The 12,716-nt window shown below is 49.2% G+C and overlaps 1 protein-coding gene across 2 annotated transcripts; it reads left to right on the top strand.

Annotated features, from left to right (window-relative positions):
- Positions 1-336: 336 nt before the first annotated feature.
- vps54 (VPS54 subunit of GARP complex) lies at positions 337-12,514 on the top strand. Of its 2 annotated transcripts, XM_037471887.2 has the most exons (24): positions 337-463; positions 2,701-2,866; positions 2,954-3,195; positions 4,260-4,344; positions 4,472-4,506; positions 4,809-4,940; positions 5,032-5,417; positions 5,627-5,753; positions 6,079-6,108; positions 6,800-6,907; positions 7,008-7,063; positions 7,145-7,241; positions 7,313-7,617; positions 7,781-7,910; positions 8,004-8,185; positions 8,287-8,399; positions 8,888-8,951; positions 9,054-9,159; positions 9,319-9,406; positions 9,521-9,642; positions 9,906-9,986; positions 10,457-10,564; positions 10,650-10,744; positions 10,865-12,514. In XM_037471887.2, the coding sequence occupies exons 2-24, from the start codon at positions 2,731-2,733 to the stop codon at positions 10,968-10,970; spliced, it is 2,934 nt and encodes a 977-aa protein (XP_037327784.2). In that variant the 5' UTR covers positions 337-463; positions 2,701-2,730; the 3' UTR covers positions 10,971-12,514. The 2 variants fall into 2 exon arrangements, with proteins under 2 accessions (XP_037327784.2, XP_037327785.2); XM_037471888.2 differs by lacking the exon at positions 6,079-6,108.
- Positions 12,515-12,716: the final 202 nt, after the last annotated feature.

The following is a 12,716-nucleotide window of genomic DNA, read 5'->3' on the forward strand; positions in this document are numbered from 1 at the left end:
TTTTATATTTGGTCGAAAAATGTCATGGGAAAAAAAAGAAAAATATTAGGTCAAAAACATTTTTGAAAAATAAAGTCAAACCATTTTAGGCTAGAAAAATGTAAAATAAAAAATAAAAAAACTTGGATCCAAGACAGTTTTGAAAAAAAAAGTCCAAATACGTTAAATATGAAGAAAAATAAAAAGTTTTAATCAGCACTTTTAAATGCTGGATGCTTCTGACCAAAACCCCTACAGCGAAGTCATCAAATACAGGAGGAAAAACGCGAGCCGGCCGGCAGGCGGCAGCAGCGAGCTTTAAACAAAGCGAAGAAGAGACGGCGGCTGCCCCGCCTCCTGCGGTGCATGATGGTCGGTGTCCTGTTCGTATCTGCCGTTCGTCCTGTTGGTTTCCTCCCGGTTCCTCCGGCGTTCCTGTGATGGTGGAGAGGAGAAGAACCGGTCGCTGTGCTTCACACAACAGGTACGGGAGCGGCTGAAGCCCCGCTGTCACCGAACTTCTGCCGGTGCGCCTCTTGTGTCACTTCGCCTGTCAGCGCCACAGCTCCGGCTTGTCAGCTAGCATGCTAGCATTAGCTGGTCTACGTGTAACCGCTGCTGGACTCGCTGACAACATTAGCTTTAGCATTAGCTTTACTCCACGGACGTACGGAGTCTTCTCCGCGCTGTCACCGAATGGAACACCGTGTTATGTGCGCCCTGTGTTACCGTGTGGTGTTGACGTCACTGTCAGCCCGGTGGATTTAACGCTAACCGCTACAGCGGTGAACGAGCGGGCGCTAAGCTAAAGCTAGCCGGCTAGCTTCTGTCACAGCTGTCTGTCCTGCTGAAAGGCAGCAGAGGTGGAAAGTGAGCATAAGTCACGTGCTTCACTTATATACACATTTTGGGTACTTTTAAGAAATTACCCCACAATATATAAAGGTATTTAAAGCATCTACACCTGTGCAATGCAACATGCATATTATTTAGCAGGGATATTAGTCGAGAATCATTTTATTGCACAACTTGTAATTATCTTAAATTACTTTTTTGATGCGGAACCATTACATTACATTACATTACATTACTCAGCAAAGTATCTCTTTTACAGTGTTGTATCGGTACTTCCTCGAATCCTTCATAATTCCTCGATAATGGAATCTAAATTGTTTCACCTTTTTTGGAAGTAGTGATTTATTATTTCAATCAAACTTTACTAAACATATTTGAAGTACAGTATTTATTCCTTGATAATTTCCTATTCAGTTTTGGCAAGAATTCAGGGTAAAACAAATTATCTTATTCAATCCGAAACTTTGCTACGGTGCGTTTACCCTTAAAATAATAATGAGTTGGATTTATGAAAACATTCTGCATTTATTCAATGTATTTGGCAATCGTGGGATAAATGTAGAGAACCGTTATTTCCGAATAATAGAGCTTTATTGTGTGATTTTCCACTCTGTGAAATCAGTAGTAATCAACGGAAACACCGTAAACACCCACTAAATACTGCTTGTTTTTGCTACTAAAGAGAACGCCGATCCAAGTGGCAGGAAATACCAATCATTTAGTCTGAGTGCAGCACCTAACCCTCTAAAGCAGCGTGTCTTTGCCCGAAGCAAAAACATCCAATTATTTCTATTTTTACCTTTCAGACGTCTCTGCGTGCAGGTAGAGGTTTTACACACTTTGAATCATTCATTGTGCCGTTGGAGATGTGACTGCTTCTCACACGTGGACAGAATGTGCTGAAAAGCAGTGGCGGCAACAGCGACGTTTTTCCTCTAATCCTCTCATTGCTGCGATGGGATTAGCGACAGAGGGTTTTACACCTCCACGTCTGAGCCGTCAGATTAGAACCGAAACAACGCCGCTCTGCTTGGCATCCTGTGCGAAGTCATCTCGTCTTCCTCTGTGTCAGCGGTGTTTTCTAAAAGGCCGATGAGACGAACTGAGTCAACTTTACAGACGTATCGACATCTGTGAAGTCGATGAATTGTCTAAACCTCCACATGAAGTCACCACTTCATGTGTCAGATTCAGTTAACGGTGTTCAAAATAATTCTTGAATCCTTCAGATAGACAAAGTAGTTACAGAGTTGTTACGCTTTATATCACGAGTTTGCCATTTCTGGAGCAGAGGTCAAAAACAGCCTCAGGGTGCAACAGGTATAATGTTTGCAAACAGGAGACAGAACTCACACACACACGTGTGTCAAGGTCACTCAAAGGTGTTCTTCTCTGGGGAGGAAATATATAGAAGAAAGAAAAACATGCTGAAACTGTGTGTGGGGGAGGGGGGGGCGCTTTGGGAAAAATCAAAGTGCTGAAAGACGATCATCTTTAGGCACCAGGAGATAAGAGACCTCGACGCCTCGCTGCCCTTTGACCCAGAACGCGACGTGTCTCTGAGACAGCGAGGCTGTCTATGAAATACTGAAGGTGGAACTTTATTCGTTAAAGAAAGAGGGCAGCAAGTAAAAACAATGAATCCCTAAAATGATTTTCTTTTATACTTTCTTTACTGGTTGTCTTTTTACAAAGAGATTTCTCGTCATAGTTTCTGTTTTCACTGCGTGTTACGACTCTCGTCTCATGGACACAAACTATAATAATAATAATCCTTTGTGTGTCTGAGGTTTAATAAAGTTTTAAGCAATTAAAACATTATGAAGTGCACATTGTTTAATTGAGTATTCCACCGTCTGTCTGCAGCTAGCCTCCAGGGCGGCGAGCCCCGATGCCATGGCCTCCAGCCACGGCTCCTCCCCTGTCCCTCGTGGAGGCCGCGGTGGCGTCTGTCTCAAGGAGCGGGACGCCCCGCCGGCCCGATGCCGGTCCGCCCGCTCGCTGCCCGACGTCTGCCCCAAGGAGCCCACCGGTGGGAGCCCCCGCCGTCCTCCTCGTTCAGGACCTCACTGCGTCTCTGTCGTCCGACGACTTGACGGATGCGTTAAATGTCCTGCAGGTGGGGGGCGGGGCCTGTGCGACGGCCCGTCCGTGGTGGCGGAGCACGACAGGTGGACGGTGTACAGCTCCAAGGTCAACCTCCCCGCCGCGCTCAACGACCCGCGGCTCGCCAAGCGGGAGTCCGACTTCTTCACCAAAACGTGGGGGCTGGACTTCGCGGAGACGGAAGTGATGCCCTCCTTCTACCTCCCCAACGTCACCAGGGAACACTTCGCACCGTACCTGCAGGAGACGGCTCAGGTAACCCGTGCTGAATCATTCGGGTGAGGGAGGGAGGGCGTGGCTTTGGAGCTGGTCATGTGACTTGTTCAGCCGGTCGTCCGGGCCTCACTGACCGCGCGGGAGCAGCGAAGCTCTTTTTGTGGCTGAAAGAATGTCTCAAACCCATAAAGAAAATGGTCTTCTGAGAGAAGTTGCAGCGACCTCCACGGCTCCATGAAGCAATACGCTCTGCCTTTTAATTGTGGCGTGTGTTTTTAAATTATTCATAAATGGTAATAGATGAACCTAACCCTAGTTTACGGGCCCATACCTCGGCCTACGGGCGTGTAAGGAATGCTGTTGAAGCAGTTTTGTCTCCTTCCCTTTTCTTTTTGTTTCAGGCTCACTCATCCGGATAAAGTTCTTATCTTATGTTAATATCACAGCTGGCTGGAAACACCCGAACCCGTTTGAATGTCCCTTTTTGTCATTCGGAGCTGTCTAATATCAGATATGGAGGAAGACCATGTGACTGTGTTTTCACTATTGGAGGGAAACGGCTACTCTTACGTTAGCTTTTGACATCATGTGATCTCTGATCAAACCGCTTTGTTCATCCTAAAAAGGCCTGTGGTCATTGATGACTGATGTGGTTGTTCTTCCCTTATTAAATGTTGAGTGATGAGGATTTCCATTTACCTGCTCAAACAGCGGTATTTCGTTTTAAAGTTGCTCGGCTTTAAGTTCATTTCCTTGCAGCTGTCAAAGGAAAAATAAGTTATGAAACTGGTGATTTAAACTCTCCAGACAAGCAGTGTGTGGTTTCACTTTGAGGCTTTTGGACTTTGTCGACCTGAATCGACTCCTTTCGGTTCCCGTCTGAGCGTCGGTTCCTCCTCCGGGTTTCATGATGATGTCCAATAATAAATAAAAGCTCTTAAGTGCTTCCTTATTCCCGTGTTTTTCTGCTCTCATTGTTCTCCACTGACAACAGGAAGTTTGGCCTTTGGAACCATTCATGTTTTTGTGATTTAACCCCCGACGTCTCGCACGAGGAGGCGTCGTAGATTTTTTGACTTTTCTTTGTGTTTCTCTATTTTTAGAAGGAAAGAATCCACGAACGCTGCAAGACAATCTGTCCCAACAAAGACGATGTGGACGCTGCCTCCAGCGTCGACGCCAGCCACGGTATGAATGATGGACAGGAAGTAGTAGTAGTAGTGTGCAGGAGGGTTAGGGTTAATGTCTCACAATATGAAATAAGCTCCAACACCGCTGAATAATTACATCCAAAACGTCTGTTTCTCGTTTGCAGAGAAATCCAGAGCTGAGCTGGAACAAGTGCCGAAGGTAACGCTCCTTTTTTAACTCGACTCTCGATAACGTGGAGCTCGACTTCCTCCCGGACCCTTTCATCTTCCAATTACTGATGATACTGATAACAGATTACTTCCACAAACACTTTATCATTAGTGCTAAAAGCTGCATCAAAGCTTCTTTGCAGGGGAAGTTATTGTATTATTGTAATCATGTAAATAAAAGGTGCTTGGTTTAACATTCCCGCTGTCATGTTCTAAACGGTCCGATCCAGATGTTCGGGGCGGAGCTGGACACCTGCCGCCTCACGACGTTTCCGTGCTTTCGATTTGCAGATCTTCATGAGGCCTGAATTCGCTCTGGAGGACTCGGCCACCTTCAACAGCGTGCTGCCCTGGTCGCACTTCAACAGCGCCGCGGGGAAGAGCAGCCGAGACGTGGCCTCCTCCAAGCTGCTGCAGGAGAAGGTGACCTCCCTCGTCCTCCAGCCCCCCCCCCCCCCTGTGAATCCTCCCCCGAGTGTAACTTCACCTCGAGCCCCTCGCCTCTCTCCCCCAGCTGAGTCACTACCTGGACGTGGTGGAGGTGAGCATCGCGCGGCAGATCTCGCTGCGCTCCGAGGCCTTCTTCCACGCCATGTCGTCGCAGCACGAGCTGCAGGACCGCCTGCAGGAGACGCAGCGCGCCGTGGCCGTCCTGCGGGGCCGCACCGCCGCCATCGACCGCATCATGTGCCGGGGGCCCCTGCAGGCGCTCCGCACCGCCCTGACGCGCAACAACTGCGCGCGGCTGCACAACAAGCTGAAGCTGATGGCGGCGGTGCACCAGACGCAGCCCACCGTGCAGCTGCTGCTCTCCACCTCCGAGTTCGTCGGGGCGCTGGAGCTCATCTCCACCACCAAGGAGGTGCTGCAGCAGGAGCTGCAGGGAATCCACAGCTTCAGGTGAGGGTGGGTTCAGATGCAGACAGGAGTGCATCCTCGTGGGACCCGTTGATGAGCAAAAAAAGACAAGCTTTATTTTGAAAAGTGTCATTCTATCTGAGTTACACATAATTTCAACTCAGTTTTTTTTTTTTTAAATGTCTGGAGCTCTTCTCGTGTGAAACCACAGTTTTCATCAAATCGCCTCCGTCTGTCCGTCTGCTCCTCAGACATCTGGGCTCCCAGCTGTGCGAGCTGGAGAAGCTGATCGATAAGATGATGGTGGAGGATTTCAGCATGTACGCCCGCAGCGACCTGAACCGCAGCCTGAGGGACGAGCCGCTGGTCCTGGAGAAGGTCTGAACTCCTCCTCCTTCATCCAGTCACCTTTTTTAATATGTTAAAATCAAAGAGTAAACAAAAACAAAACATCCAGTAATATGCAGAGGGATTTGTTGCTTGATGTTAAGGCGGCGTTTGAATCTTCTTCAACTCGTTGCTTTACGGGTTCGTTGGTTCTTTTTAAGTAGAAACCTGTTTCTTTGATGTCGATCAACAAAGTCGGACTTGTGTAAAACACAAAAGTTTTGATTTTCTGCAACAGTCACATTTATTGAGCGCCACATGAAGGGTTAGATCATGTGACCTGTTATGCATTTAACAGACAATGTGATCATCACAGGTCCACAGACCTAATGCTGACTCACAGAAGGTGGGACACACACACACACACACACACTCTTAAATTGATCAATCAATCATCTGAGTGTGAGTTTCGACGTGCTTGGAGTGCCTGACGGGTGGAGTTAACTGCTTCTGATGATTCAGGTGTTTTACATCCCTCTGGTCTCCAGGCAGGTTGAAGAAACTCTCACTACTTCTTAAATTTGATTTAATTACTGAATGGTCGTCTCTTGAGTTTGGGCTTAGTGTTGCATGTGTACCAAAAAATGATTAAAATCTGTCGTCAGTCGAATCATACAGAGATGAAAAGAGGTTTCTGATATTGTTGTACAAAAAGAAAATACTATTTGAAAAATGATTTAACTATAAAATTAAACAAATTCATGTAATTATTCCACTAATACCTGCGTCTGCACCATTTAATTACTTGAATGAAGTTTAATCTGCATTTTTTTTTGTCTCATGGATGAACTTATTTTAAATAATCACGTTGACCTTAAACGATTTGTTTTTGATCTTATTCTGGGTTTTGTGTAAATGTGTTTTGATGAAATGGTTGATTACAGAATTTCTGTGTTTTGCTGCTTGTTTGATTGGTGGCAGAAATCCAAATTTATATCAAACTGAATCACATTTCCTGCCGAATGAAATGCTGCATTTTGTCTAGTTTGGTCTTAATGTATTTAAAATCAGCCTTTTTTTTGTAACGTGTGCGTCAGGAGCGTCTGGAGTCGCTGGTGTTCGGCCTGCTGCGCCAGAGGAAGCTGGACTTTCTGGATATTTACGGCGATGAGATGATCTTGGCAGCGAAGGCCATCGTCTCTCAGGTAAAAGGCACATTTTTCATCTGCCTTTTAGGTTTTTTTTTTTGCTATTTGGAAAAACTGTCTTAATATAAGATGCTCGTGGGTTTTATTTTATTTTCAGTGTGTAGCAGAAAACGTTTTGAACATAGAAGATATCGACACTGAAGTCATCACTAAGTAAGTTGAGCTCTGAATGCAGATTATGCTGCGTGAACAGGATGTTGTTAAGTGTGTGTGTGTGTGTGTGTGTCTCTGAAGGCTAGCTGACCAGATGCGTCTGATGACGTTCCCTCAGCTGTTTGAGCTGCTGAAGAACATCTTTGAGAGCTTCCTTCTCTTCCTGCAGACGATCAAGGTCGGTCCCGTCGGGTCCGTTTTGTTTGGAAACGTGTCCTCAGAAAGCGCTGAATGCATCTCTCCCCCCAGGCCACTCTGAGCGTGATCAAAGGCGTCGTTCTGGAGGTTCTGGCCTCCAACCAGCGGCTCCGGCTCCTGGAGGCGGGGGCCGGCTCGGGGGCTCCGGACCAGGAGGCCCAGCGCGGGCCCCCGCTCCCGCAGGGGGAGGCCGAGCTGGCCTACCTCACCCACGAGGGGCTGTTCATCAGCGACGCGCTGAACGACGCCCGGCAGCAGGCGGCCCGGGAGCCCAGCCCCCCCGGGGGCCGAGGGGCGGAGGCGGCCGGCGGCGACCCGGCGGGGACCTCCTCCGTCGGCAGGGAGACGAGCTACATGTACGTCGCCCCCCGGTTTTTCCCCCTCTTTTCGTCGCTCCCCTGCGGGGAAGCTTTTTGACAGACCTCAACATAAGAGCTAAAAGTCACTAGAAGGAAATAGAAAAGCGCAGTAATCTGTTGCGACGCGTCCTCGGTTGTTAACGGCTGTGACCGCGCTCAGGTCCGGGGACGCCGCGATGCCCACCGACCTGGAGCTGAACCGCGTGATCAACAACCTGCAGGAGCTGCTGCACACGGCCTCCGACGTCAGCCACGACCGCTGCGTCAAAGTCCTCACGGCCAGAGCCAAGGTACAGAGGGGGGGGCGGGGGAGGGGGGGGGTAGGGCGCCGCTGGCGCTGCAAGTGAAACGCCACTGACACGCCGTTGCTCTCCCCCCCACAGGACGGCTCCCTGGAGCGGCTCAGCTCGGCCGAGTTCGTGTGCCTCTCTCGGGCCGTGGAGGCCTTCGTGGGGGACACGGAGGAGCTGTGCAGCAGGCGCAGCGTCTCCCTGCGGGGGGCGCTGCAGAGCCAGGCCAACCGCTTCGTGCACCGCTTCCACGACGAGCGCAAGACCAAACTCAGGTGACCCCCCCCCCCCCCCCCCCCCTTCACACACACACAGCTATTTGTGCAACATGCGAGGAGGTTGAGGAGCACCTCTGACCTGTGTGGATGCTCCGCAGCCTCCTCATGGACAACGAGCGCTGGAAGCAGGCCGAGGTCCCCGCAGAGTTCCAGGACCTAGTGGACTCCATCGCGGAGGGAAGGATGGAGCTGCCGGAGCGCAAAGTCCCAGGTTCCTCTTAACGGATTCTCTTCCTTCAGGAGAAACTGAGCAACCAGTTCATTGTGAAAACGTGGTCACGCTTATGCTTTGCTTTGATAAACAAGTCGAGGTTGAATGTTTTCACACTTTGAGTCTCTTAAAACCCGGCAGTCTTTTTTTTCTTTAGCTGTGCTCCTTCAAAAAAAATTATGAATAGAGCCGCTTCGACTGAATAAAGAAGTGAACTTTGAATGAGCCCACGTTGTTGAGTTCGTTCAGCAGCTGGTTGAAATTTTGTGGGTTTTGTGGTCAAAAGGCTGATTTTGTTGAGCGATTTACTTCCTCCTGTGGAAGCCGACCCGATGACCCTGAATTGCGTCACATCAAAGACAGGAAGTTGCTCATAAACTAAGACGCTGTTCCGCATGGCTTCTTTTTAACCTTTGACCTTCGTGGGTAAATCAACGACCCGCTTCATGTGCACCGCCATGACGCGATGTTTTGTTCGCTGGTTGCAGGTCCGGAGGACAGGAAGCCCGCCGACTTCCTGCTGGTCAACGGGCAGAAGTACGCCGTGGTCGGGTACGTGGCCCTTCTGGCGCCGTCCCGAGATCCGCTGGAGTCACGCGGTCCGTGAGACCGGCAGGTAGACGTGTTGTGACCGGCGTCTTCGTGTCTCTCCAGGACGGTTCTGCTGCTGATCCGGATCTTTCTGGAATACTGTCAGTGCGTCAACGACATCCCGTCCATCGCCACCGACATGCTGACCCGCCTGTCGGACCTCCTCAAGGTCAGAGCCTCGCTGCGGGACGATTGGTCCGTCGGGCTGTCAATCAAGACGGAACCAGTTACATGGTCTCTCTTTGTGAGGATGTTATCGACCCTGCGAGGTTTTAAAAAGCGCTTCTTCTTCTTCTTCTTCTTCTTCTTCTTCTTTGGTTTCCTGCAGCACTTCAACTCTCGCAGTTGTCAGCTGGTTCTGGGAGCCGGGGCGCTGCAGGTCGTCGGCCTGAAGACCATCACCACCAAGAACCTGGGTAGGACCGACCCGCCGGCTGTGCGTAGCGCTTCAGGTCGCCCCGAAACGGACCTGCTAACAGTGGCGTGTGTGTGTTTGTTTGTGTGTTTGTTTGTGCGTGTTGTGTTTGCAGCGCTAGCTTCCCGCTGCCTGCAGCTGGTGGTTCACTACATTCCCGTCATCAGAGGTCACTTTGAGACCAAACTGCAGCCCAAACAGTACAGCGTCCTCAGGCACTTTGACCACATCACCAAGGTAGAAACACGCGTGTGTGTGTGTGTGCGCACATTTACACGTGATGTGAAATGAGTGACGCAACACCCGCCAAAATAGTTGTGAATTCAAATATTTGCAAAAAAAATAAAAATCAATTACTTAAAGTACTAAAACTGGACGTCCTTGTAGTGGAGCAATAAGTCACATCTGATGCATTAATGTCGGCTCTTTATATCCCGCTGAGTGGTTTAATCTACGTCCATGTTCTACACCGTCATCACACGCTTTTTGTTCCTCTGCAGGATTACAACGACCACGTGGCCGAGATCTCTGCGAAGCTGGTGGCCATCATGGACGGTCTGTTTGAGAAGGTTCTGTCAAAGGTGAGTCACGCTCTATAGTTGTGATTTTCCTCAACTATTTTAAAATTGTTTTCTAAAAGGATTTATTTCTACGAGGAGGAGAAAATGAGATCTACTAGACATTTTATAATAATCAGATTCAATAAGGATACGATCCATGCAGTTTGGACCATGTTGGTATAAGAGAGAAACTCCTTGTTTTTAATCCAGTTAATGGATGTCTTTGACATCCTCATCTTTGGCTGAACTGAAACCAGCGTTAAATCAGATTATTTTCACTTCATCTGGTGAAGCTTTGTTTCCCCTCACGCACATCGTACATTTATTGATACAAAAAAAACATTAGCAGGACGTTTAAGATCACTATTTCAAAGAAATCGTGTTATTTCCTCATGAAAGGCTACTTGCCACTTTAATATTTCACTTCCTGGTTGATGTTGAATTAGAACACGCTTCAGCACTGTTGTTGTTGTTGTTGTTTGTGTGCTCAGTATGAGGTGAAGGCCCCGATGCCTTCGGCCTGCTTCAGAAACGTCTGTAAACAGATGGCGAAGATGCACGAAGCCATTTCTGAACTTCTACCTGAGGAGCAGACGCAGGTGAGGCTGTTTGATCAGTTTATTTATTCAATACGTTGTTGTTATCAACACGGCGCCCTCACACAGATGTGGTGTCTCTGCACAGATGTTGTTCCTGAGGATCAACGGCAGCTTTAAGACTCACCTGAAGAGGCAGCTGGCTCGCCTCGGAGTCGTTAACGACGGGGGACCTCAGCACGGGTACACACACACACACACACACACACACACACACACACACACACACCTGACATGCCGACCTGTGAAGACGGTGAGAAGTCAATGTTTAAACTCAATGCCCCCCCCCCCCCTCCCTCTCAGGCTGGTCGGCGTGGACGTGGCGTTCTACACGGAGAACGTCCAGGCGCTGAAGAGCCTCGACCGGCTCGACCTCAACATGGCGGAGATCTGGGAGCAGAAGAGGTGATGGAGGACGGCGACGGGACGTCCAGGACTCACAGACGCCCCCCCCGCCCCCCCGGAGACGGGCGGCCCGTTGGGGTTAAGGGGGCAGGAGGCCCAGAGGGACCAAAAACACAGAAGCGGGTGAAGCAAAGCGGTGTCACGCTGGGGGGGGGCTCCACCTTTAGAAGACTTGACACACGGAGCCTCCTCAGAAGCTCCTCCAGCACAGAGGAGACGTCAGGGACTTGGTGGGAGTTAAAGATGTTTAATTTATTTTTCTCTTTAAACATTTGATTCTGAGGCCAACTTTCCCCCCCCAGATGTTTCAGCCGGGGCGGTGTTTATCATCAACGCACACTGAAGCAATGCATTCTGGGTTCAACTTGAACCAACCGGTTCCATTTGTGGTTTTGTTTGCTGCGGTTCTTTTTGGGGACGTGTTGCCTTTGGAGGTCCAGACGCCTCACAAACCCCCCTGAATGATGCCCCCCCCCCCCATATATAAACTCTTCGATGACGCCTTTAGTTTTTTTCGAACTGTTAAATTATGCATCAAGTTCAGTTTTCCTCCGTCGTGAAGCTGCAGAGGCACTTTTTTTTTTTTTTTTTACGCCTGGTCGTTGACGAGTTTGCCTGCAGAACATGAAGCATGAAAATCAGCTGTTGTCCCTCCTTTAATCTGCATGAAGGACGCCAGCGTTTCGTTCCCTCTGAAGCTGAAACCACTTAAGACGGAACAGAAAATCGGTTCAAAAAGCTGCTGTCAGAACTTCTACTGAAGGAGAAGTACGAGTCAAGAGGAAAACTCTGACAGGAAGTCGCGGTGCCTTCAGGCGCAGTCGTCGATACAACACTCAGCAGCGTCTCCTAAAAAAAAAAAATGCTGTTAAACATTTAATTCAATCTGGTGCTGAAACCTGCGGCCGCCCGGTTCCAGTCGGCGCTGTGCTGGTGTGGTTTTGGAGCGCTCCCCTCTGCTCTCACCTGTTCTCACCTGTTCTCAGGTCCACCATAAACCACAGGAAACACCTGTGTGACGTAGAGGTTCTGTTCCTGAGTGAAGTTCGGTCCCTCTGAGCTGCGACCAAACAAACGCACACCTGTCCAGCTGTGGTCGCATCGCCCCCCCGCGCCAGTTTGCCCCCCCCCCCACCCCCCAGGACGACGACGACGACTCTAATCCACTACAGTACTTTATTACACCGCCTTTTATTACAGAGAAAGGATTTATTTTCTCCAAGACAACATGAAATAATCAACCGTCTTATCCTTCAAATAATGAGACGGTCACCAGGCTGTAAAGGAACTAATCTCCAGGTCAGAGGGCTTCACGTTGGGGGGGAGGGGGAAGCATAGACTCTCCGCGCTTCAGAAGTGCCTCCTTTCAGAGACGACACCTCTGAGCTCTCCACTACAGTGTGCCTACCATACCACTGTGTGTGTGTGTGTGTCTGTGTGTGTGAGTGTGTCTCTGAGTGAGTGTGTGTGAGTGTGTGAGAGCTGGGCTGCATGTATGAGAATCCAAAATGTACTGACTCCTTCAAACCTGATGTGAATAAAACAGGACGATGGAGCGGCTTGTTGTGTTTCTCTGATACTTTGTATCTGCTCAAAGGGACTCGGTTAGTTTTGTGTATTTTGGTCCATTTAACAACCTTCTCAGGGTTTTATTAAAATGTCCATCAGGCGTCTGCAAAGACACACGGGACCAACCAGCTCTTTATGCTCACGTCGTCTATTCAATATTGTTTCATCACGGCAAATGTTT

Source organism: Pungitius pungitius, chromosome 9 (assembly GCF_949316345.1).
Source record: "Pungitius pungitius chromosome 9, fPunPun2.1, whole genome shotgun sequence".
Lineage (NCBI taxonomy): Eukaryota > Metazoa > Chordata > Actinopteri > Perciformes > Gasterosteidae > Pungitius > Pungitius pungitius.

Coding starts and splice junctions, on each gene's coding strand:
- vps54 (XM_037471887.2), top strand. CDS start 2,731: ATGGCCTCCAGCCACGGCTCCTCCCCTGTCCCTCGTGGAGGCCGCGGT. Junction 2,867..2,953: donor CTGCCCCAAGGAGCCCACCG/GTGGGAGCCCCC, acceptor AATGTCCTGCAG/GTGGGGGGCGGGGCCTGTGC. Junction 9,160..9,318: donor GCCTGTCGGACCTCCTCAAG/GTCAGAGCCTCG, acceptor GGTTTCCTGCAG/CACTTCAACTCTCGCAGTTG.